Source organism: Lithobates pipiens, unplaced genomic scaffold (genome assembly GCF_037356315.1).
Source record: "Lithobates pipiens isolate NorthernLeopardFrog02 unplaced genomic scaffold, aLitPip1_a1.2 Scaffold_27, whole genome shotgun sequence".
Taxonomy (NCBI): domain Eukaryota; kingdom Metazoa; phylum Chordata; class Amphibia; order Anura; family Ranidae; genus Lithobates; species Lithobates pipiens.
In genome coordinates this window covers 145557290-145582537 of record NW_027507788.1, presented here as the reverse complement: position 1 = coordinate 145582537, position 25248 = coordinate 145557290, and the positions used below count along the sequence as shown (strand labels likewise).

The window sequence follows — 25248 nt, the reverse complement described above, 5'->3', positions numbered from 1 at the left end:
CTGCTTGCCTTGTCGTAACAAGCAGTCGGCTGTGAGTCGAACGATTCGACCGATACTAATAGAAATGCTCGGGCAGACGAATGGTTTCGAATGCCGTACCTGCGAATGAATCGCCTGACGTGGCGTAATCAAACGTGTCGAAAAGTGATAACGACTACATCGAAAATAGAAAATAGTGACATGCGTACGAGGGCCACAGTAAAACATTCGATTTAAAAGAAGCGAGCGGGTCGAGAGTACAGGGAATGTTGATGGTACATCGAAAAACATAATTGAAAAGGGGATGCCGAAGCCAAACCTGCGACAGCCGGCCCAACGTGAAACGACAAATTCGATGGGTACGACGACACTCCGACGGCGAAACCCACGGACGCTGATGTACGGGAAGACGAGTTGTCAAGACGGAAACGAATAACGCGGGAACTCACGAACAGGCTCACTGCATCTGGTCTGGATAGTCGGCCCTTGATGTCTGACGTATCAGATATCGCGCACCGGAACCGACGAGGAAGACGGGCGGACGGCTGGTTAAATACTCCACCGGGCTCCTCCCATAATTTCAGGCCACCATACTGGCCTTTCTATATATGCCAATATCCAATATGGCTGTGCCAGTCCATGCATGCACATTAGCGACCGGCACGCAACGGCGAACGTCCGTATTCGATAATGGACATACATACGCAAAACTTCCTAATTACCAGTGTTGCATATAAGGACTGCAGTGGCTCTCACAAATCGCTGGATTATCGTCAGCTCTGTATCCTGTGTTTCTGTGTTCCTTGCTCCTGTTGATTATCTGTTACCAACCCAGCTTACCCTGATCTGCTCTCACTTCTCTCCTGGCTCTGAACCTGGCTTGTTTCATGGACCTGCACTTGCCTGTTCCAGATTGACTTCCCGTGTTTGACCCTGGCTTGATCTCAACTACGCTTCCTGCCTCTGCTTCCAACTGCCATCCTGTGTTCGACCCCCGGGCCTGGCTTCTGACCTTGTCTCTGCTTATCCCTCTGTCAAGATCTGCCAGTACCCCCAGAAAATCATTGGCTTTGACCACCTTCTCTGCTCCTGGGTGTCCAGCTTCTGGAACCATCAGACAGCTTCACCAGCAGGCAACCCGTGCATCTCTGGGCATAGCACCCTCTGTCTCCAACTCCAGGGGTACTCTGCAGTCAGCCGCAAGGGAAGCCCCCTCATCATCTCAGCCTCCAGCCTAGTACGTGACACAGCACCTGTTAGTAGGCATCTACTCACCTACTGCCACCATGTCCCTCACCTTGTTGTGTCACTGCCCCGTCACCAGATGTTCCATTAGGGCTAGTTTACACTTGCTTCAAAACATGGTTTCGGACAGGCTTTCTTAAAGCACTCTAACGCCAGTCAAAGCTCCTGTCACTAAATAAAATGGTTAGCTTACAGTCCTTGCTTGTGCTTGGTGGTTCGATAAAGCCTCCTGGGGCTTCGGTGAGGCTTTGTGGGGCTTCAATGAGGCTTCGGTGGGGCTTCAGTAGGGCTTCAAGTGAGCTTTGCCATATACTTCTATGGTGGCTTTCAAGACCTTTTGAAGCAACACTAAAGCTGCATGGGGTATAATTTTTGAAGTGAAGCTGAAGCAAAGCAAAGCAAAAGCAAGGTGTAAACAGGACTGTAAGCTAACCATTTTATTTAGTGACAGGAGCTTTGACTAGAGTTCAGAGAGCTTTAACCAAAAAAAAATGGGAGTTGTTGCAATATTTCATGTAACACTGTATTCACGTATTTGTGGTCTTTCAAAAAAAAAAAAATGGGGGGGGGAATACACTTCAATTCATTAAAAAAAAAAAAAAAAAACAGTAACGTTAGCCCAATTTTTTTGTATATTGTAAAAGATGATGTTATGCCGAGAATCATGAGAAGATTGCAATCTTTAATCTAAGAAAAAAAATTGTGATTCTCACTTTATCCAGAATCGTGCAGCTCTAAGTTACACACATATAATTTTACTCTTTTTTTTACCTCTAATGCCATTAGGTCAATCTTTTTATCGAGAATGTATAATTTTTTACAATAGTGATTATGATTATTATTGTTGTTAGTACCATCATTATTAATAGCAATATTGTTATTATTACTGTATGCTATTGTTATTATTTTATTTTTTATTTATTTACTTATTTATTTTTTTTTTTTATTTGTTTTACAGTTCAACAACTAGATTATATAATGTATGGTTCAATTTATACACATACCAGTTTCAAGAGATTTACCTATTTTTTTTTCTCATTCTCATTAGGATACCATATCGCCTTCAATGTATCATTTCAATAAAAACAATCATTATTATTATTATTGTTATTTTTTTTTTCTGCACCCGTATTCTCATTTTTGTTCAGCACTCGTTCTAATTTTTGTGTAATTACTTTGACACTCTCACTTCTATTGACTGTTTGGTTTTAATTATGACCCCATGGAGGGGATATTGCATTGATATCAGATTGATATGAAAATCTTCTTATGTTCTTCCTAGCCCTGATGAAGGGGGCACTTAGACCCCCCTGCAATGTTGGCTACTTTTTGACTTGTACTCCTGACCTTTAATGAAATAAAGTTGTATCTGGACCTCTTAGCAGTGGTGTGGCGCTTCAATTTCAACTCTTTATTATGCGGATCCTCCATGATTGAAAGAAATTGGCGGCCAAAGACAGTAGGGGTGGGGTGGAAAAGACTAGATGACGATGGGTTTCCTCAAGCCAGGCAATAAAATGGGCTCTATCTGACTTGCTGAAGCTTCTAAAGCCGCGTACACACGGGCGGACTGTCTGGCCTACTTAGTCCGCCGAAACACATTTCAGCGGACAGTCCGCTCGTGTGTGGGCTTCAGCGGACTTTTTCAGCGTGCAGTCTGGCGGACTAAGTATTTCGGAATTTCCGTAATACTGTCCGTCGGACTCGCATTTCGGCGGACAATCGGCGCCCGTGTGTGTGCCAGTCCGCCGTACTTTTGAAATGAGCGGACTTTTCCCGCCCGGAGAAAAGTCCGCTCATTTCGAGCGGGTAAGTGGCCGCGCAGTGCGTCCCTGGCATTCCGGCCGGAGAGATCGTCGAGGCAACATCTCCTGGAGAAGAAGAAGAAGAACGGAAGGCGGCGGCCACGGCGGCGACAGAAGACCGGGCCACCGCCTGTAAAAGAGCTATAAGAAGGCGCTGTGGCCCGGCAGAAGAACCGAAGAGGGGGACAAGACCCCCGAAGTCGGGAGAGGCCGGCGGCGAGGAAGAAAGCCGGACTCCTCCGCTAGCAAAAGAGCTACAAAAAGATAGCGGAGGAGTCCGGCGAGAAGACCCCCGAAGACGGAAGACCCCCGGATCTGTGCAATAAAGTATTTTATCTCGTGTGTTGTGTTTTTTTTTGTACTTTTATTTTACAGGTGAATGGGTAGGGGTACATTGTACCCCATACTCATTCACATAGGGTGGGGGGCCGGTATCCGGGGGCCCCCTTATTAAAGGGGGCTCCCGGATTCCGATAAGCCCCCCGCCCGCAGACCCCGACAACCAACGGCCAGGGTTGTCGGGAAGAGGCCCTTGTCCTCATCAACATGGGGACAAGGTGCTTTGGGGTGGGGGGGCCGCGCGGCCCCCCTTCCCCAAGGCACCCCCCCATGTTGAGGGCACGCGGCCTGGTACGGCTCAGGAGGGGGGCGCTCGCTCGCCCCCCTTTCCTGGCCGGCCGGGTAGCGTGCTCGGACAAGGGTCTGTTGTGGACTTGGGGGGACCCCCACGCCGATTTTTTTCGGCGTTGGGGTTCCCCTTTAAGTCCATACCAGGCGGCGGGGCCAGCGACGTCTCCTTCGCGGGCCCCGCCTACCTGGAGACGCGCTCGAAATGAGCGGACTTTCCTCCGCGTGTGTGGGCGAGTCCGTTCATTTCAAAAGTAGGGCGGATAGTATGGCGGACTTAGTACGCCGTATTAGTCCGCTCAAAAAGTGGTGTGTGTGGTCAAGTCCGTTCATTCGAAAGTATGACGGACTGTCCGTCGGATTGTCTGACGGACTAAGTTGGCCAGTCAGTCCGCCCCGTGTGTACGCGGCTTAATGCACACTGTGACAACCTCATAGTGTGCAGTGAAATTAGAGTACCGTATATACTCGAGTATAAGCCGAGATTTTCAGCCTCTTTTTTGAGGCTGAAAGTGCCCCCCTCGGCTTATACTCGAGTCATCGCTGTCTGCCCGCTCGATCAGCGTGTCGAGCAGACAGACAGCGGCCATTCTATTCAAAAGCCGCGCCTCCGGCTCCGCCTTCGCCTGTGATAGGCGGAACACTGAATTTCCCAGCAGCCTGTGTTCCGCCTATCACGGACATCGTATCATCCTCGTACTACGGACGAGGATGATACGACGTCTGTGATAGGCGGAACACAGGCTGCTGGGAAATTCAGTGTTCCGCCTATCACAGGCGAAGGCGGCGGCGCAGCTTTTGAATTTTACAATGGCCGCCGACGAAGAGGGCACGGGACGGAGGCAAGGCAAGGCACGGCACGGCACGGGACGGGACGGGACGGGGGCAAGGCAAGGCACGACACGGGACGGATGCAAGGCAAGGCACGGCACGGGACGGAGGCAAGGAGGCAAGGCACGGGACGGAGGCTCGGGACAAAGGTAGGCTGGACACACACACACACACACACACACACACACACACACACACACACACACACACACACACACGGATGGATGGAGACACACACAGGGATGGATGGATGGATGGATGGAGACACACACACACAGGGATGGATGGATGGATGGATGGAGACACACACACACAGGGATGGATGGATGGATGGATGGAGACACACACACACAGGGATGGATGGATGGATGGACACACACACACACAGGGATGGATGGACGGACACACAGGGATGGACGGACACACAGGGATGGACGGACACACAGGGATGGACGGACACACAGGGATGGACGGACACACACACAGGGATGGACAGGCATGTCTCACCCTCGGCTTATACATGAGTCAATAAGTTTGCCAGTTTTTTTGGGGGTAAATTGGGGGCCTCGGCTTATATTCGGGTCGGCCTATACTCGAGTATATACGGTAAGTAATTTTAGTAGAGGACAGGAGCTTGCAAAACTGAGCAAGGATAAAAGTAAGGCTGGAGTTTGGCGTTGAAGCTGTGATATGTAACCACAGAAGTGCATAAAAGCAGCGCATGCACTAATGATGAAGGGAAAAATGTAGTAAACTATAACAACCGGTAATCCATAACAGCCCTTCCTTTTATGTTGCAACTACAAGAGAATCTGGTTCTAAGAAAATGTATTCATAATTAATGAAGAACAAGAGATATTGTGGTTATAAATCAACACTTTACTCTTTGGCCCAGCATTTCAAATCCTTGTAGTGTCTGTTTATTAGGCTACAGATAAGATGTGAGTTTTTATGATGGAGGACTCCCTAGGACATTGCTGGGTGTCACAGGTATCTAGTCATTCATTATTATTTCTATAGTGCTTTTCACCTGGGGACTCAAAGCACTTTATCTTTAGTTGGGATAGATAAGATGATGGCCATCTTGGGCTTGGTCATTAGAATATCATACTAGGGCCAATTTAGAAAGGAACAAATGAACCTACCAACATGTCTCTGGAGTGTGTGAGAAAATCAGGGCACCCAGAGTAAACCAGGGCACCCAGAAGAAACCCATGCCAGGGCAACCGGGGAAACTTTTAAACTCTATGAAGATTGAATTCTGGTCAAGACTTAAACCAAGGGATAAGTGCTAACCACTAAGCCACTGCAGATTATATTAACCATTTTTGCATTAAAAGTAATTGTCCTAGAGTTTAAAGTTACACTAAATGTTAAATCTATTGAAGCATGTATTCTTAATTTTGAAAAGTCCCCTCTATTGCTCTTAGTCTCCTCCACATCTCCAAATTACTTTTTTTCCTGCTGTGATCCAACTTCTCGTTAAAGGATGGCTTCATTCATTCTCCATGGTCCCACTGTATGTACAAACCCAACTACCCTCTCTTGCTCACTCCCAAGATGGAGTACAAATGACTACAATGAATGTGCAATGCTCATTCCAAACACATGGAAGTGAGGGGGAAAAGTAGAGGTTCGGAAACTCACAGAGAATGTTACAAAGGCAGAAAAACACATCAACAAACAATTTAATGAAAAATAGACCACAGTAGTGGATGTGTATAGATTATATTGGGGAATAAAGGGCCGTACACACAGGACAAATATTGGGCAGCATTAGCCGGTTCAATAGAAACCGGCCAACATTTGTCCTGTGTGTACTGCAGCCGGTCCAACAGGGTGGCTTCTGTCGAAGGGGCATGACCGAAAAAGGTCTGTGGATCAGCATCTCTGCCTATGGCTGAGATCGCTGACTGGTGTGTTCTGGCTGGGGGGGGGGGAGCAGTCCCCCTGTCAGAACACAATAGCTCAGTGGGGAAGATCCTCCTCAGCTCTTCAACACCATAGCAACATTTGCAGTCCATGCTTGCCTGCAGGTAATTGTAGTGGGACAATATTCCCACTATAGGTCCTGAGGCTTGCAGGGCTAAATATCACACAGACACATAAAACTCAAAGAACTGCTTATTTTTCCTCAATTTCTTCTGGTTTTCTTCAGTGGGATGACTGCATAGGAAATGCACTATAGACTGAAAATCATCTCTCCCCACTATCCCACTATCATTTTACAAATCTACTGTTCTGATAATCTCGTAAAAAAACATTTCATATTCATCCATTCACATGATCAATTCCCTTTTTATACATTAAATCACTTTGTAAAAATATTATTTATGTCCAGTGCTCTATTACCATGTTACATATCTTTACTACATCCCATTTAATGATGACATAGCATTCAGTAGAAATACTCACGTATATCCATGACACAGGGACTCAATGCATATCAGGACCCGGACGCTGTCACGTGGGCGCAATTGTCCCTTACTCTTCACTTCACTGTGATCTATAAAACAAAAAAAACTGTTTCCTCAGGTCTGGTTATTTACCATAGAGCCTATCAAGTATTGCTCTATATCAGGACCAAAATAACTTGTTTTACATAGTTACATGGTAGTTACATAGTTTGTCCAGTTGAAAAACGACACAAGGTCATTTAGTTCAACCAAAAACTTGTGTATTTTTGTAGCTCAAATACTCATGCATTTAAAGCGGTAGTAAACCGCTGTGTGCAAGGTATAGCCATAATGTGCTAGTATGCATCACATACTAACACATTATGTGAAATTTACCTGAAAACAAAACACTCCAGCGGCACGCTGTCACCGCTGACAAGGCTTTCATCTTCACCTGGTCTTCCTTCCAGGTTCACGGACTCCAGCTGTGTGAGTGGCTGGAGCCGTGATGACACCACGCCCTCGCTTATGGCACAGGACTCTAAAGGAACAGCCCGGGTGGCCGTTACTTCAGAGTGCATGTGCTAGTGACGTCACGGCTGCATGTACAGTAAATATCTCCTAAACGTTGCAAGTTTAGGAGATATTTACAATACCTATAGGTAAAGCCTTATTATAGGCTTACCCATAGGTAAAAGTTAGAGATGGGCATTTACTCCCACTTTAAAAGACATGTATAGCCAAATCTATATATTTAGTGTTAGATAGAGTATGAAAGGGTTACCCCACCATGTTATTTTTTTGCTGTCTGTGTCCTGTTGGGGAGATTCATTTCACTTGCTGTTCAGGTGACACAATAGAAAATGATAGGAAATTTCACAAAATAAGGGCAATTCCCATGTTATACATGGAAACATTTATCCCCATTGGATGATTTACTCTCTCCACTTACTCTGGTGACAACTCTAAAATGCTAGATTCCCCCCTCATTTTTTGTTTCAGTGCCAATGATCACCAGGACAGCTAAAGAGATGAATCTTCCTAGCGAGCACACAGGCCACAGTAAAAACTTGACAGGGGTTCTTACTAACCCTTACTTTATACAAAACCGAAAAAAATATCTTTACATACGCTTTAAATAAAACTCACAAACTCAAGATATACATAATAACCAGGTGCATTAATTCAACTATGAACAAATGGATTAACCCTCTTGCGTAAAACTACAGTCAAAATATTTTAGACCCTTCACTAGGTTTGTATTGCTGTTTGTTTCAATGTTAGAGAGATATCTCCATACTATTTTTTAGCAGCCAGCAATAAAAAGAAAACATAATGAGATTTGTTAATTGATGCATTGAATATGCTGTGTTGAAAATGTGCCCTAACCTTGGTGGATTGTGCACACTGGGCATTAAATCCCGGTGCATGGGGCTCTGGCCTTTTGCCGTGGGTGCAGGATCCAGGTGCACCATCCAGCTCTGCTTCCGGCAGCGTGATAAATTCTATTAGAATCTAACAGATGGACAGGGCTAGGCTGTGCACCTAGCAGTACCTCCATTTGGGGCAGAATGTAACCAGGGATGAATGCCCAGGACGCATATTGCCCTAAACGTACATACTGCTGAATGCAGCATCCAGCCCCACCCAGCCACTGCAGCTTTCAGATTCTCATAGTATTTACAGGCTGCCAGGAGCACATGTGTGCCCTGCACCCCAATGGCAGGGGCTAAACGCAAAGTGTGCATGAGACCTAAAGCTTATAGTTTTTACCTATTTGAATACAAGTGGCAAATGTAGGTGCCATGAAAAATAAAACTCTCTATATATACAGTGTATTATACCAGTTTACACTTTGGGGCTATGGAACTTTGGACCTTTCCTCTGTATCGCAGAGTGGATGCTTTGCTGCCTTTGTGGAGATTATAGCCACTTTATTTCTTTATAAGCAGAAAAATAAGGATGATTTGAACAATTAATAAATACTTTGGATTGTATGAAAACGTATAAAACAGCTCTTTTTAAATAAGTTTCTTATTATAACTCATGTTGTTTAAAGGATGGTCCCTTCTCTTTTTGATGAATTCCATTTATATGTTTTTTTAGTCATTTATGAGGCTACAATAAAGGTTGGCTGATTTAATCTATAGACTACACTCAATTAAAATATTTTTATTTAATCACTTTACTTAGTAATAATGATTGTTGTTCTAAAAAGAGTTTTCCTGTTAACCAAGTAGGTGGACACCTGCCTACCAACAGTTGAATTGCAATTTAAAAAAATGACAGAGGTTCTAACCATTTTCGCAGTACTAAAAAGTACATTTGCGGCAGTAGCTATCCCCACTGAAGACTTTCTCCTCATTTCCTGTCCCAGTGACTAACAGGAAGCGAGGGAAGATCACCCCAAGAAGCTGTAATATGCAGCCCTTTTCTCTGTTCTGTTCTCGACACACGGCAAAGATTTGAACAAGATATGATTTTATCAAAACTGGAGAAAGAAAAATCCTGTTGACCAACCTATGTGAATATGGGCTGAAAACTGGTAAATCCCCGGAACAGTAGCTGTAAAACGACCCAGTGACAAGTTCATTCCCGAACCTCGGAGAAAGGCGCCTTTAGCTGTCGGCTGAGGTCAAATAAAAGAAAAGAATAAAAAAACAAATACAGTATTACAAAGGTTTAGACAGTTCAGTAGGTGATTCATCCAATGTTCCCAAGTCCAAACAAGCCAAAATGATATGTGTAAGATCTGTTTTATAACAACAAATGAAAGTGAGAATTCCTCAGCAAAGTAAAAGTCATAATTGTAGATCTACATTTCATAGAAGGTGTATGGGTCGCCAACCACCAGTATATGTAAAGCCATTCCATGTTTTGGATAGGATACAGAATGATCAAAACCAAGGGCATAACTACAATTTATTTGACCCTACACTATACAGAGTTACCGTATATACTCGAGTATAAGCCGAGATTTTCAGCCTCTTTTTTGAGGCTGAAAGTGCCCCCCTCGGCTTATACTCGAGTCATCGCTGTCTGCCCGCTCGATCAGCGTGTCGAGCAGACAGACAGCGGCCATTCTATTCAAAAGCCGCGCCTCCGGCTCCGCCTTCGCCTGTGATAGGCGGAACACTGAATTTCCCAGCAGCCTGTGTTCCGCCTATCACGGACATCGTATCATCCTCGTACTACGGACGAGGATGATACGACGTCTGTGATAGGCGGAACACAGGCTGCTGGGAAATTCAGTGTTCCGCCTATCACAGGCGAAGGCGGCGGCGCAGCTTTTGAACTTTACAATGGCCGCCGACGAAGAGGGCACGGGACGGCACGGCACGGGACGGGACGGGGGCAAGGCAAGGCACGACACGGGACGGATGCAAGGAGGCAAGGCACGGCACGGGACGGAGGCAAGGAGGCAAGGCACAGGACGGAGGCTCGGGACAAAGGTAGGCTGGACACACACACACACACACACACACACACACACACACACACATGGATGGAGACACACACAGGGATGGATGGATGGATGGATGGAGACACACACACACAGGGATGGATGGATGGATGGATGGAGACACACACACACAGGGATGGATGGATGGATGGATGGAGACACACACACACAGGGATGGATGGATGGATGGACACACACACACACAGGGATGGATGGACGGACACACAGGGATGGACGGACACACAGGGATGGACGGACACACAGGGATGGACGGACACACAGGGATGGACGGACACACACACAGGGATGGACAGGCATGTCTCACCCTCGGCTTATACACGAGTCAATAAGTTTGCCAGTTTTTTTGGGGGTAAATTGGGGGCCTCGGCTTATATTCGGGTCGGCCTATACTCGAGTATATACGGTAATATCAAATTACTGGATAACTATGAGGATGCAATAAAGATATGTAACAAAAGCATAACCCCAAGGCTTGATCCTGTCCATCTGATCTCATCTACTCAGGAATAGAGACATCAGACAACCTCTTTAGTGGGGCCCTCTTCCCACCCTCAGGCCCCATAGTAGATGTGTGGGCTACTTTTGGTTATAGTTACACCTTTGGCCAAGATATCTTTATCAGTCCCATCAGTGTGATCTCCTTTCGCTTCCTGTTCCAGAGACACATTAGGAAGTAACAGAAAATCTCTCCAAAGGGTTTTTCCCACTTATGCTAGACTTCACTCCATATACTCATCACTTTCTGTCCTGACAATGTTCAGGCAAAATTACACATTTTCTAAATATCTTTTTTATTCCCAATACATTTTTAGGAAAACCCATTTACTGTTGGTAGTGTAAAGACTAGCTAAACCTCATTAATAAGGCCCTCCCACTCAACACTTGCTAATTACTGAAATTATATATATACATGTTTATTAGAAATGCAGTTGATTTAATAAAGGCAAATAAGCCATTCACTTTACAATTGACGTTGTAATTTTTGCCAGAGCTTAGTGTATGAGGTGAAATTTAATTTGCAAAAAACACAAACACACGCAAGGAAAACAAAAACTGCATTTGTGCTTGCACATGATTGGATAATGGAAGTGTCACCTCATTCACTAAACTTGGGGAAAAATCCTTTACAAGTAAATATTCTATTTGCCTTTGTTAAATTAACCCAAATGGGGTCTGTCAAATAAGAGCCAATTTATCTGCATCTGGGCATTTCCTGTTTTTTTAGTCTATCAGGACACCTTTTTGTAAGTAAAATTTTAATGGGAAGTATACCAATCTGCTTTTCGTGCACCCATAGTCCTTCAGTATCACATGTGATATCACTTCCCTTTTTTTTTTTTATATCTTACCGTCTGAAAGTTCTGAAGTTCTGCCAATGTTCTCTTGTCCACAATGACAGACCCTTTAAGCCGACAGTGGAAAGCTTCATCTATTCTTCTGTATGGATAAAGATCCTTGATAGGAAGCAGTAAAGGTGGAGGCTCACTGGTGTGTTCTGAGGTATCACCAGACACTGTCCGACGATCTGTGGCATCTTTTGGGAGCAAGAAGATACTCATTTATTATGGCTATACAATGCTAGAGGAATGGTATGGATCTATACAATATAACCACCCACAATACCAAGTCTTGTTTAAAGTGTGAATATGCTACTTGGTGAGAGCGAATCCAAGGAGGGGTTTACAGCTGTGTGGGTGTTTAGCTCGATTTTAGGCAATGTAGCATATAGTACCAAGAGAAATATGGAGGCTACTATCCATAACCTCTTTCTGAAAATGATAGTTGCCCTGTTTTACCTGGCTTCATTACTTTCTTAAGCTGCGTACACACGGGCGGACTGTCTGGCCTACTTAGTCCGCCGAAACACATTTCAGCGGACAGTCCGCTCGTGTGTGGGCTTCAGCAGACTTTTTCAGCGTGCAGTCTGGCGGACTAAGTATTTCGGAATGTTGGAAATACTGTCCGCTGGACTCGCATTTCGGCGGACAATCCGCCCGTGTGTGTGCCAGTCCGCCGTACTTTTGAAATGAGCGGACTTTTCCCGCCCGGAGAAAAGTCCGCTCATTTCGAGCGGGTATCCAGGTAGGCTGGGCCCGCGACGGAGACGTCGCTGGCCCCGCCGCCTGGTATGGACTTAAAGGGGAACCCCAACGCCAAAAAAAATCGGCGTGGGGGTCCCCCCCAAGTCCACAACAGACCCTTGTCCGAGCACGCTACCCGGCCAGCCAGGAAAGGGGGGCGAGCGAGCGCCCCCCCTCCTGAGCCGTACCAGGCCGAGTGCCCTCAACATGGGGGGGTGCCTTGGGGAAGGGGGGCCGCGCGGCCCCCCCCACCCCAAAGCACCTTGTCCCCATGTTGATGAGGACAAAGGCCTCTTCCCGACAACCCTGGCCGTTGGTTGTCGGGGTCTGCGGGTGGGGGGCTTATCGGAATCCGGGAGCCCCCTTTAATAAGGGGGCCCCCGGATACCGGCCCCCCACCCTATGTGAATGAGTATGGGGTACAATGTACCCCTACCCATTCACCTGTAAAATAAAAGTACCAAAAAAAACACAACACAGGGTTAAAATATTTTATTGCACAGCTCCGGGGGTCTTCCGTCTTCGGGGGTCTTCTCGCCGGACTCCTCCGCTATCTTCTTGTAGCTCTTTTGCTAGCGGAGGAGTCCGGCTTTCTTCCTCGCCGCCGGCCTCTTCTCCCGACTTCGGGGGTCTTGTCCCCCTCTTTGGTTCTTCTGCCGGGCCACCGCGCCTTCTTATAGCTCTTTTACAGGCGGTGGCCCGGTGGCCCGGTCTTCTGCCGCCGCCGCCTTCCGTTCTTCTTCTTCTTCTCCAGGAGAGCTATAAGAAGGTGCGGTGGCCCGGCAGAAGAACCGAAGAGGGGGACAAGACCAAGGCACCCCCCCATGTTGAGGGCACGCGGCCTGGTACGGCTCAGGAGGGGGGGGCGCTCGCTCGCCCCCCTTTCCTGGCCGGCCGGGTAGCGTGCTCGGACAAGGGTCTGTTGTGAACTTGGGGGGACCCCCACGCCGATTTTTTTCGGCGTTGGGGTTCCCCTTTAAGTTCATACCAGGCAGCGGGGCCAGTGACGTCTCCGTCGCGGGCCCCGCCTACCTGGAGACCCGCTCGAAATGAGCGGACTTTCCTCCGCGTGTGTGGGCGAGTCCGTTCATTTCAAAAGTAGGGAGGATAGTATGGCGGACTTAGTCCGCCGTATTAGTCCGCTCAAAAAGTGCCGTGTGTGGGCAAGTCCGTTCATTCGAAAGTATGACGGACTGTCCGTCGGATTGTCTGACGGACTAAGTTGGCCAGACAGTCCGCCACGTGTGTACGCGGCTTTAGTCGCTAATCCTTCACTTTATTATATAGATACATGTTCCCTTTCTAACCTGCAATCACAGCACCTGGCAGGGGAAAGGCTTTCAGAACCAACTAAAGCTGGCCATAGATGGTTAATTGTTTTTGTTCTTCCAGTGGGCTGAACGAAAAAAAAAACCTAACACCGAGACATCGTATTCTGACAGCAGGGCTGCTGCCAGAATACATCGCTTAGTGGCTGTAGCCAATTGTCTGCAGCCAGTGATCAGCAAAATTTTCCAGCTTTTCTGTTTGGCAACACACAGATTTTAATTCAGCCGGTCCGTATATGGCCAGCTTTAGTTTGTGGATCTGCAATGTCACATGAACAAATGTGGACAGCCACAAAGGAAGGCGATACTAGACTTCCCTTTATCTGGTGCTGTGATTGCATGTCTGAACAGGGAATAGATATCTACGTATATACCGCTTCTGTTTGAGATCTGAATGGGGGAGCAGGAACAATATCTCTCGCTCTCTCATAACCCAATTATTATATATCATATAGGTCATATGAAAATCAGTGCAAACATTTCATAATAAGAATAAAATTATAACAAACAATTTTTAACTAATGTGCAAATTAACACCAAAGAAAGACACGATCAGTGTACAGTTCATAATAAAATTCCATAAATATTAATGGTGCAGAAATTTCCATTTTCTGAATGTAGCAAGCCAGGTGTAATGTAAGCAACCACCAATGTCAATATCCTTTTACCAAATGTAAAGCTTATAGGTAGTTGGTAGGTTATAGGCGTAGGTGACATGCTCTGTCTCAAACACTGGTTAAAAGCACGTGCAAAAGTCTGCATCAGATCTCCAGCAGTTAAACTCACAATATCCACTAATGAATGGTACCAATTCAGAAAATAAAAACCATCTATTCCAGTTTTTAGGGATCTCACCTTTAGGCTTGATTCACACCTATGCGAATAGGATGTAGGTTTCCCCCAATCCAATTCGCATAGCAGGAGATTGTGACTGGCTCTCTATGGAGCCAGTTCACACATCTCCACAGCGGCTCTGGAGCGAATTGCATAGGAGCCCTGTGTGTCTTTTGGTCCATCTCAGGTCCAAATTCAGCCCAAAATCAGACTGAAATCGGACCTGAAATGGTGAATGGAGATGCACCGGACTCCTGCTGTGAGCGGCATGTGGCTTAGATGTGAACCTAGTCGGAAGGATCTCCCTGGACAGTCAATGCTGAGCTCAATATTCAATACCCAACACTTTAGCTATTATCTTCAATATGATGCCAACTGATCTTCATCATTCCATTTATTATGTTTTTTAAGCTATACAATTGTATCTAAAGCCAAAATGATTTTTTCAATTTGTCTGGATAGAGCAGGGGTGGATAATAGTCCAGTGTAATGTTTTTTTGCCATCTATTTCTCATTGGGGACATTTCTCTTTACTTCTTGTCCTTTAGGCACAACAAGAAATCAATGATAATCTCTCCAAATTGAAATAAATACTCTCTTAGAAATTTGTCACTAGAAGACAATTTCTCCTCTATTTCTGTTCTAGTAATGTTGGTGGTGTTCTGTTCTCAAAATTTTGGACTTTTCCTCACTGGTGACAAGGATCTCCAGTACAAATGGAGAGGGCAAATCTCTGTTCTCCGTGCAAGGATACACGGAGAACCAAAGACCTATAGGGCTAGTTTTCATAAGCTTTTGGGATCATTTAAGGTCAACTGGAGATGTTTGTGTTTTTAGTCCTCTGTTCAACTAATGCAAATGCATGACAGATGCACAGCTAACACATAACAAAAGCATCTCAGCCTCTTGTGTATACTGGCCCATAGGTTATTGACATTATCATTCTGATTGGTGCTGCTTCACCTCACCTCTTTAATCACAGCAAAATTCCGGATTGCAATTTAAAAAAAATAAAGCTCTCTTAAATGGTTTCTCACAAACCTTTAACTATCATAAACAATGACAGAGTTGCCATTATCTATGCTGTCCATGCTTTCCATTAGCCTTTATGCAAGGCAATCACGAACAAAGAAAGAGTGTCTTTGTCACGATCACACTTATAGTAGAAAACTTAAAGCTAACGTTTTGGTATGTTCATTTTTACATAGTTACAGTGCCTTGAAAAAGTAATCATACCCCTTGAAATTTTCCACATGTTGCCATGCTACAACCAAAAATGGAAATGTATTTTATTGGGACTTTATGTGATAGAGCCAACACAAAGAGGCACAATGTGAAGTGGAAGGAAAATAATAAATGTTTTTCAAAATTATTTACAAATAAATATCTGAAAGTGTGGCGTGCATTTGTATTCAGCCCCCTTTACTCTGATACCCCTAACTAAAATCTAATGTAACCAATTGCCTTCAGAAGTCACCTAATTAGTAAATAGAGTCCACATGTGTATAATTTAATCTCAGTATAAATGCAGCTGTTCTGTGAAGCCCTAGGGGGTTTGTAAAGAACCTTAGTGAACAAACAGCATCATAAAGGCCAAGGAACACACCAGACAGATCAGGAATAAAGTTGTGGAGAAGTTAAAGCAGGGTTAGGTTATAAAAAAAAATATCCCAAACTTTGAACATCTCATGGAGCACTGTTCAATCCATCATCTGAAAATGGAAAGAGTATGACACAACTACAAACCTACCAAGACATGGCTGTCCACCTAAACTGACAGGCCAGGCAAGGAGAGCATTAATCAGAGAAGCAGCCAAGAGGCCCATGGTAACCCTGGAGGAGCTGTAGAGATCCACAGCTCAGGTGGGAGAATCTGTCTACATGACAACTATTAGTCGTGCACTCCACAAAATCTGGCCTTTACGGAAGAGTGGCAAGAAAAGAGTAATTTTTGAAAGAAAACCATAAGAAGTCTACGTGTGGCAGAATTCCCATTGTGAAGCATAGTGGTGGCAGCATCATGTTGTGGGGATGCTTTTCTTCAGCAGGGACAGGGAAGCTGGTCAAAGTTGATGGGAAGATGAATGGAGCCAAATACAGGGCAAACTTAGAAGAAAACCTGTTAGAGCCTGCAAAAGACTTGAGACTGGGGTGGAGGTTCACCTTCCAGCAGGACAACGACCCTAAACATACAGCCAGAGCTACAATGGAATGGTTTAGATCAAGGTTTAGATGTCACTCTCTAGATGTGTAAATCTGGCAGAGACATCCCCAAAAAAGACTTGTAGCTGTAATTGCAGCGGAAGGTGGTTCTACAAAGTATTGAATGAATACAAATGCACGCCACACTTTTCAAATATTTATTTGTAAACAAAATTGAAAACCATTTATCATTATCCTTCCACTTCACAATTATGTGCCACTTTGTGTTGGTCTATCACATAAAATACATTTACGTTTTTGGTTGTAACATGACAAAATGTGGAAAATTTCAAAGGGTGTGAACACTTTTTCAAGGCACTGTACACTGGTCCAGCTTGGACCAAGGTAAGTATGTATGTGTCATACCTGTGGGACCTTTTTGGAAGCTGGAAATGATTGTAGTAAGGCACCTACTGCAGTGATCTCCACTAGTGCCCAGTCTTAGTCTGGAAACACAATGCATTATCTAATTTTCAAAGTGTTCTCTGATTGGATGAGGTGGAGACCATAGCGTTTCCTCCCTACTTCTCCAGTAAAGTGTTCACTGAATGGAACCCAAAAACCAATGGAGATTACTGTAGTAGCAATGCTTATTACAGTGGTTTCCAGCTTCCATATGAATCCCACAGGTATGGCGCATAGTATATATACCCTGTTTCCCCGAAAATAAGACCTAGCGTGATTGTCAGTGATGGCTGCAATATAAGCGCTACCCCAAATAAGCCCTACCCTGTTTCCCCGAAAATAAGCCCGACCCTGAAAATAAGACCTACAAGGACTTCAACTAGGGCTTATTTGGGGGGTAGGGCTTATATTACAGCCATCCCCGACAATCAGGCTAGGTCTTATTTTCAGGAAAACAGGGTACTGCAACTACAGTATGTAAACAATACCATAGCTAAACTTCAGCTTTAATTCTGAGCTAAAAAAACATCCTTATTTTAGGAAGGGTTAATAGGCAATCGACTAGTTGTAAATTATTTATGAAACTAAAAAAATATAAATATATATAAGGTTGTAAAGGCCACACTATGGCAATATAGCTCTATTTACCTCGGAGCATTTGCTTAAACTCTTGCAACAATACTTCATGGGTGACCTCAGCCCCTGGCATTCCTGGAGGTCCAGGGGGGCCTTGTGGTCCAGGGGGACCTGGTGGCCCAGAAAGTCTCTGATGAAGAAACACAATAAATTAATGAGTAAGTAGTTATACAGAACAGCCTGACACCAGCCTGTTGCTTACTTCATATTTCTAACTGCTCTATGAAAAAATTCTAAAAATCTTTAACAAGATACCTGTTGATAGCAAGTTGAGTTGATTAGTTGACTTTACCTGTTGGTAAAGTCCTAATAACCACAACATTGAAAATCTACCTGCATTCTGTCAATTAAAGAATGGATTAATACAATTCAGGAATTTTATGACATGGAGGAATTAATAGCAACAGCTAATGGATCAATACAGAAAATGAATAAGATATGGTCACCATGGGTTATTTTCACCGTACTTCCCTCAGGTTACAACTTAGAGATACATATAACAAAAAAGGGGTTGGGATACTCTAATTGTAGTTATAATTCAAACCCTAACATCTTATTAAGATGTACTGCCTAAACTGAACTGAGGGAGAAATTTGTTTTTGTTTTTTTTGGGGGATATTTATTATAGCAAAAAGTAAAAAAAATATTGTTGTTTTTTTTTCAAAATTGTCTGTATTTTTTTGTTTATAGCGCAAAAAATAAAACCTGCAGACGTGATCAAATACCACCAAAAAAAAGCTCTATTTGTGGGAAAAAAGGACATAAATTTGTTTGGGTACAGTGTTGCATGACCGCAAAATTGTCAGTTAGAGCGACACAGTGCCGTATCGCAAAAAATGGCCTGTTCATTAAGGGGCAAATCCTTCCGGTCCTTAAGTGGTTAATGTTTCAAAAAATGTATAAAAAAATGTTGTACAAAAAAAAGAAATACAAACTCATTATTTTTTTAAGTCATTATTTATTAAAGTCATTCTTAAAGCATGTTTGTCATTTTTAAAGTAAATCAGTGAGTAACTTTAAAATTCTGTAGAAATAAAGTGCTCACAATACATAGCAACAGTACTATTTATCTAAATTGTAAACTAAACCACTGTATTGTAAACTAAAAAACTACCTTTTTAAAAAGCTATCCTTGGGCTCCAGAAAAGTAATTTTACCTAAGCTAATATGATGTAATGAGTCTGCTGCAGGCTGGAGGAATCATTCCCTCAGTCCCTTACCCTACACTGGTAAGCTTATTACATTGTAACTGTATAGCAAGTCATAAGCAAGACTGAAGAAAGGAACTGGTCTGTGTGTACGTAAAGCCAAGAACTGCACAGACAGAAGTGTTTTTATAAGTGAATGCACTTAAAATAAATGACATATCTGATGCTAGGTCTGCTTTAAGACTTATTATAGATTGATTTAACAAAAAGTTTCATCAAGGTCATTGCGAGCCTTACTAATATGATTGATAGCACAACACTAAATTAAACAACAGTTCCAAGAAATAAACAAAATCAATCAATAAATTACTAATTCTGTCTAGGACAACATCAGAAAGTCCAACCTATGTTCTATCATTGGCATGAGTTTTATGTATGGAGGGCTCCACAAGTTAGGCCTCTGGTACCTCCCCCTGGTTCGAGAATCGACTGGAAGTTTCTAGAATCTAGTGGGTGGAGGAGATGAGGCTATGATCTGCATATTTATGGGAATCTGGCAAATCCGCAAGCAGGTGGCTTGGCAGGATAGCTGAGTCAGCCCATAAATATTGTAGAGCCTAGCCAACGGGGTTGGTTGTTGAGGGTTGGAAGTGATGTGGACCCTGGGAGGGGACCATTGGGCTAAAGGGGCTCTGCTTCCAGGCTGGAGCCGAGGAAGGACAGAATAAGGGCACTACTCCACAGTCTCTTCTAGGGGACACCCTGGCTAGCATGGGAGGATCTGGACAGGGGGAGGCCTGTACAGCAGTCTTCTCAAAAGCAGCAGGATTCCAGGGACAGTGTGAGTACCTCTACACCCCCAGGGCCTAAAAGGGAGAAAGCTGTCATGTAAATTCCAGCAAGCTTTTCTGGGACTGTGCCAACAAGCTAAACCCAATCATTTGTTCTGGAAACAGAGCTTCTAGGGGAATTCTTATTGCCATTTCCAGAGAGACTGCCAATTGTTCCAGAGGAAATACAGTCCGGGAAGTTGTCAAGTTGGGCATCCCACATTCCCTTTTCCCCATCTAAAAAAAAACAACAAAAATAAACCCATGGAATGATTTCTGTCTCAGAATGAAACCTAGAAAATATGTGTTGCCTGGCTGTGCATGAATGAATAGGGGGACCCAAAATCCAGGGGCCCTCTAAGGGGTTGCACTACATATTCATTGTACATAGGCTTCTGTGCAACCCTCATGTGTCCTGCTGACCGCAGCTTCTTGGTGCAGTCTCTCTGTCAGATTTTTTTGAATGTCAATAAATCACCTCTGGTGAGTAGAATTAAAATAACTAGCATACATATGTTTGTGGCTCAGGAATAGGTGTTGCCAGGATATTACTTTTTTTTTTAACAAGGGTGTTTTGAGGTAATAAGATAGTTAGGAGCAATATAACTATGCCTTTTTGAAAAACAACTGCCCTATTCAGGTAGGCTATGATCCCTTTTTAATTTTCTGTTTTGACTTGAATGTGCCTTTCACAGTTGTGCTACTATTCTCCCTTTTCTGTGGAGTTTAGGCCTTTACATTCATTATTACAGCCCTGAATGGCATATATATTTATGGCAATTTTTACACAGTTACATTGATCCAGCTTGGACCAGTGTAAGTATGTATGTTCAATACCTGGTCAATCCCTGTGGAAGCTGGAAGTCACTTTAGTACACTCTACTACTACACTGACTGCTGTGAGCTTCTGGGTTCCATGTTGAATGGCTGCTGTCCTGCTTAATGAACACAGGAGGTCACCTGCTCAGGACGAATGCCTTTCAGAGAATATTTTTGCATTTACTTAATGAATGCAACGTGTTCTCTGACTGGCTGAAGTGGAAATTGTGATGTCACCTCCCATCACCCACCTAATCACCTCCATAATCAGAGATTGTTTTGAATTCATTAAAAAAATGCAAAGTGTTTTCAACATTGCACCAGTGCTTAGCGAGCAATAGCCCCTGTTCACTAAGCAGAAGAGCAGCTGCTTATCATGCAACCCAGAGACTAGTGGGGATCACTGCAGTGCCGGTGCCTACTACAGTTATTTCAAGCTTCTAGAGGGATCCAACAGATATGGTAAATACAGTATATACTTAAGCTGGTCCAAGCTGGTCCAATGTATCTAGTTAAAGACTACCATACCTAAACAGCTTTAAAGTCAGGCTGATGTTAGGATACTTACAGAGTTCTTGTTACATTTACATTTCTTCTTCAAAGGCGTTCCATTATCAACTCGGTCTCTAAACTCGACCCATGTTGTGGCAGGATCTGGTTTTTCAGGACCTTGAGACTCAGGCAGCTGCATTGGAAAAGTAGGAAAATATTATCTACAAAATCCAATAGTTTCTAGAACATTAGCTACATTCATATACATACATCAGTATCTTAAAATGCCAGCTGGATGACCACCAATTCATTTTCTAGACTTTTAGGTAGGAACGCTGTGTAAAACTGAGCTGCAAAAAGACAGTGGCTGGTTTATGTCACATGCGTCCTTCTTCAATAAAGAGCTCTTATTCCTAAACCTGAAGTAAAAAAACACTACCAATATTTGGACAATAGCAGCTAGACTGTACATATCTATCTTCCACAGCCTGACCAACAAACCTTTCATTAGTTTAAACATGTACAGTATCTAAGCCCAAAAAAAGCAGATTACATTGCTTCAGATTTCAGTTCAGTTTACAGTAAGTTAAAAGGATACCATATCTCTATCAGGATTAACAGGTAGATACAAATCTTGCATACAACCTGGTGCAATCTTAGGGTTGTATAGTAGCAACGTGGTTTCAACAGGGTTATGAGTTTCCTTAGCTATCCTGCAAGCTGGAATCCTTGCCCACTTTCATCTTTCCCACTATCAATGCACACTCCCACCCAGGGCCGTCTTTAAGGCAGGGCAAAAGGGGCAGCTGCCATAATTTTTGTGGGGCCCAAAGCAGCTGCTTCATACTTGGCAACTATCCCAGGTCAAATTTCCTTGCTCCTTGAAGTTTTAGTCCTGTGCTGTGTCCCAATATCTCAGTGTGAATTTCTGTTACTAATGCTGCTTAGTTCTGCCTATTGCTGTGTACAGATGACTCACCTGCAGACCCTGTGTTTACATGTAAATAACCTGCATTGATAGGTAAATAGCATTAATATGTAAATATGCTCGGCACCTGCTACATTGATTTGTAAATAGAGGCGGCATTCATATGTATATCATGCCCCCCTGAGGTCATATCCACCATCACTTCTGCTGAATGTTGCTCACTGGGGAGGTAAAGGGGCATGCTTGAAAGTTCTGCCTACAACTGTGGTCATTAAGCCTAAGATCAGCCTGTTCTTCAAAGGTAAACAAATTGAAGGTGGAACCCTTTTTCAAAATAAAATGGTGCCACAGCACTGTGAATTGTGGTGCATGTGAATAAGCACATCTCAGCAGATGCGTGAGGGTGTCATTAACAGTTAATGATGTGTATCTGCTAAAGGGCAGCACCTTTCTGTGGTGTCAGGAAAGCAATTTTGCATGTGTTCCCGACACATACAAATGTGAAAGCAGGCTAAATGTCTCAGTTACATTTGTGGTCAGTGTAAATTTTCTCATTACATTGGGGCTTGGTGTACAATCCTTTCATTCACACTAGTGGCCGGTGTGAGGGTCCCCCTTACATTGGTGGTCAGTGTAAATCCCTCCTTACATTAGTGGTTAATGAGACTGCTCCTATTACATTAGCGATCAGTGTAAATTCCCATTACGTTAATGGTCAATGTGAATCTCCATTACATTGGAGTTTTCCTCCCCAGTCCATGGTGTGCAGGCAGTGAGGAGATGATGTGCTGTAACATTTAGAAACCAATAAGTGAGCAGTAATGATGTGCGATAACCTCTTGCAACCAATCATTGAGCGGTAAGGATTTGCAGTAACCCGTATCAACCAATTAGTAAGCTGTAATAATGTGCAGTAACTGGATAGCAACCAATTGGTGAGTGGTTAGGATGTCCAGTAACCTTTAGCAACCAATCAGTGAGCAGTATTGATGTACAGTAATCTCTAGCAACCAATCAACAAGCAGAAGTCATGTGTTGTAACCTCCAGCAAATAATAAGTGAGCCCTAATGTGTGCTATAACCTCTAGCAGCCAGTCAGTGAGTGGCAATGATACTGTCAGGAAGGTTATGCCAGCACCCAAGATGGCTGCCGAAGAAGATGACCTGTTACCTCTTCATGTCAGGAAGGACATGCCAACACCCAATATGGCTGCAGAAGAAGATGACCTATTACCTCTGCCCCTGTCAGGATGCCATTGGTGTGCACGCACCATGTGACAGCTTTTGCCACCCAAACAGGCTATTTAAACTCAGCCAGTTTCCAGGCTCAGTGCTGTCTGCTCTACAGCGTTCCCTGTGTAACCTGCAATTAGCTACCTGACTTCTGTTCCTGTTGTGACCCGGCTTGCTTCCTGACGTTCCTGTTTCCTGCCTGCATCGGACCCCGGCTTGTCCCCCACTCTGCACATGCCTGCTCCTTCTGCCACTCCGCTGCCAGCCTGTTGACGACCCGGCCTGTAATCTGATTCTGTTTCTGCTTCAGTCCCTGTTCCTGATGTGCCCGTTGTGTATGACCCGGCCTGCCTGTACTTGCCTTCTCTTCAGCCTTGAGGGTGCCACCTTCCCTTCTGCTGGACCTGCACTCCTACCTGTGGGGACCAGTTGTCTACTTGTTCCAGCTACCTGCCTACCACTGCTCTGGGATTTCTACAGACACCTCTACAGCCCGGCCGAGTGCTCAGAGACAGCTCCAGGTTCAGCGATCCCGCCAGGCACTCGTGCATCTCGGTGCTTCCTGTCAGCCCTATCAGGGGCTCCAAGTCAGAGTTGTAAAAGAGACCGTCCTCTGCATATCAGGCTCCATCACCAGGTACATGACAGATACACTATAACCTCTGGCAACTAATCGCAATCGCTGCCTGATCTGATTCAGTAAACTGATTTTGAGTCTGGCTGCTATTTATTGTAGACTCAGAGCAGGTGGGGAGCAAAATTGTATGGGGGACTAAGAAAATGTTTGCCCAGGGTCCAATCAATTTAAAAGACGGCCCTGCTCCCACTAGACACAGGATTTAGGGTAGCTTGTCACCACCTGCATTTTCTTAGCTTGTCGGTCTGCTAAGCAACCACACACACACACACACAGCATTCAGATTGTGCACTGCTGCAATTGCAGAAAAATTGAATGGTGAATTTACAAACAAGCATACAGGTACTAGTAATATGATGCAACAATCTCTCTGTAGATATTATAAAAGTTAGTTTTATATTTACTATTCCTGTCTGGGCTCTGCATGGAAAAATGTACAGATCTTAAAATTACAACAGATGGGAAATAAAATGACATACAGAAATATTGGTGATTTGCTATAAAATAAAAATGGAGAAAACAAGAAATAAGCTTTAATGTTTGGGCAGTATAGTTTTATCCTTTTGGTGGGAGCACACCAGGAAAGTCCAGTAACCACCTTGTTTAGAACAACCTATGGATGAATGACACCGTTCATTTTCAGGCTACTTCATTTATAGGAGTATTATTGTTGGATAGACTGATACTCTTGGCCAACCACCTTTGGAGATGGTACCTCACCTGGTGTGAGGAGAGTTCCTGCCTCTTGAAGTGGGTGTAGGTTATATGAACCAGTTAGTTCTGATGGCTGGGTTGGAGTTAAGAATTCTAACACCAGCCCATCATCCTGTCCAGAAAATAAAGTTTAGTGAGTCCCTAGGGTGATCAGTATGCAGCTTATAGCTTGTACTACTAAAAGGAGTAAAGCCGCGTACACACGGGCGGACTGTCCAACTTAGTCCGCTGAAACACATTTCAGCGGACAGTCCGCTCGTGTGTGGGCTTCAGCGGACTTTTTCAGCGGACAGTCTGGCGGACTTAGTCTTTCGGAATTTCCGTAATATTGTCCGTCAACTTTGGTTTCAGCGGACAGTCCGCTCGTGAGTAGGCAAGTTGGACGGACTAAGTATGGCGCATGCTCAGAAAGGATTTACACGGCCGAAGGTTGCATTGCAGTGTATTGGACGTCGTATTTCTAGTCCCGTCGTATGTGCTGTACACGTCATCGCGCAAGCTTTCAACGGACTGTCTGTTCATCGTGTGTGGTCAAGTCCGTTCATTCAAAAGTAGGACGGACTGTCCGTCGGATTGTCTGACGGACTTAGTTGG

The 25248-nt window shown here is 44.3% G+C and overlaps 1 protein-coding gene across 1 annotated transcript in view; it reads right to left on the bottom strand.

The window, feature by feature from the left end:
• Positions 1 to 25248, bottom strand: part of C1QTNF12 (C1q and TNF related 12) — a 150029-nt gene that overhangs the window by 39915 nt on the left and 84866 nt on the right. Inside the window, exons 2-6 of the mRNA XM_077457625.1 lie at positions 21219 to 21335; positions 17866 to 17983; positions 11717 to 11901; positions 9404 to 9512; positions 6903 to 6993 (exon numbers count right to left, since the gene is read on the bottom strand). Of these exons, the coding sequence (XP_077313751.1) occupies positions 6903 to 6993; positions 9404 to 9512; positions 11717 to 11901; positions 17866 to 17983; positions 21219 to 21335 (620 nt within the window). The remainder of the gene's footprint in view (positions 1 to 6902; positions 6994 to 9403; positions 9513 to 11716; positions 11902 to 17865; positions 17984 to 21218; positions 21336 to 25248) is intronic.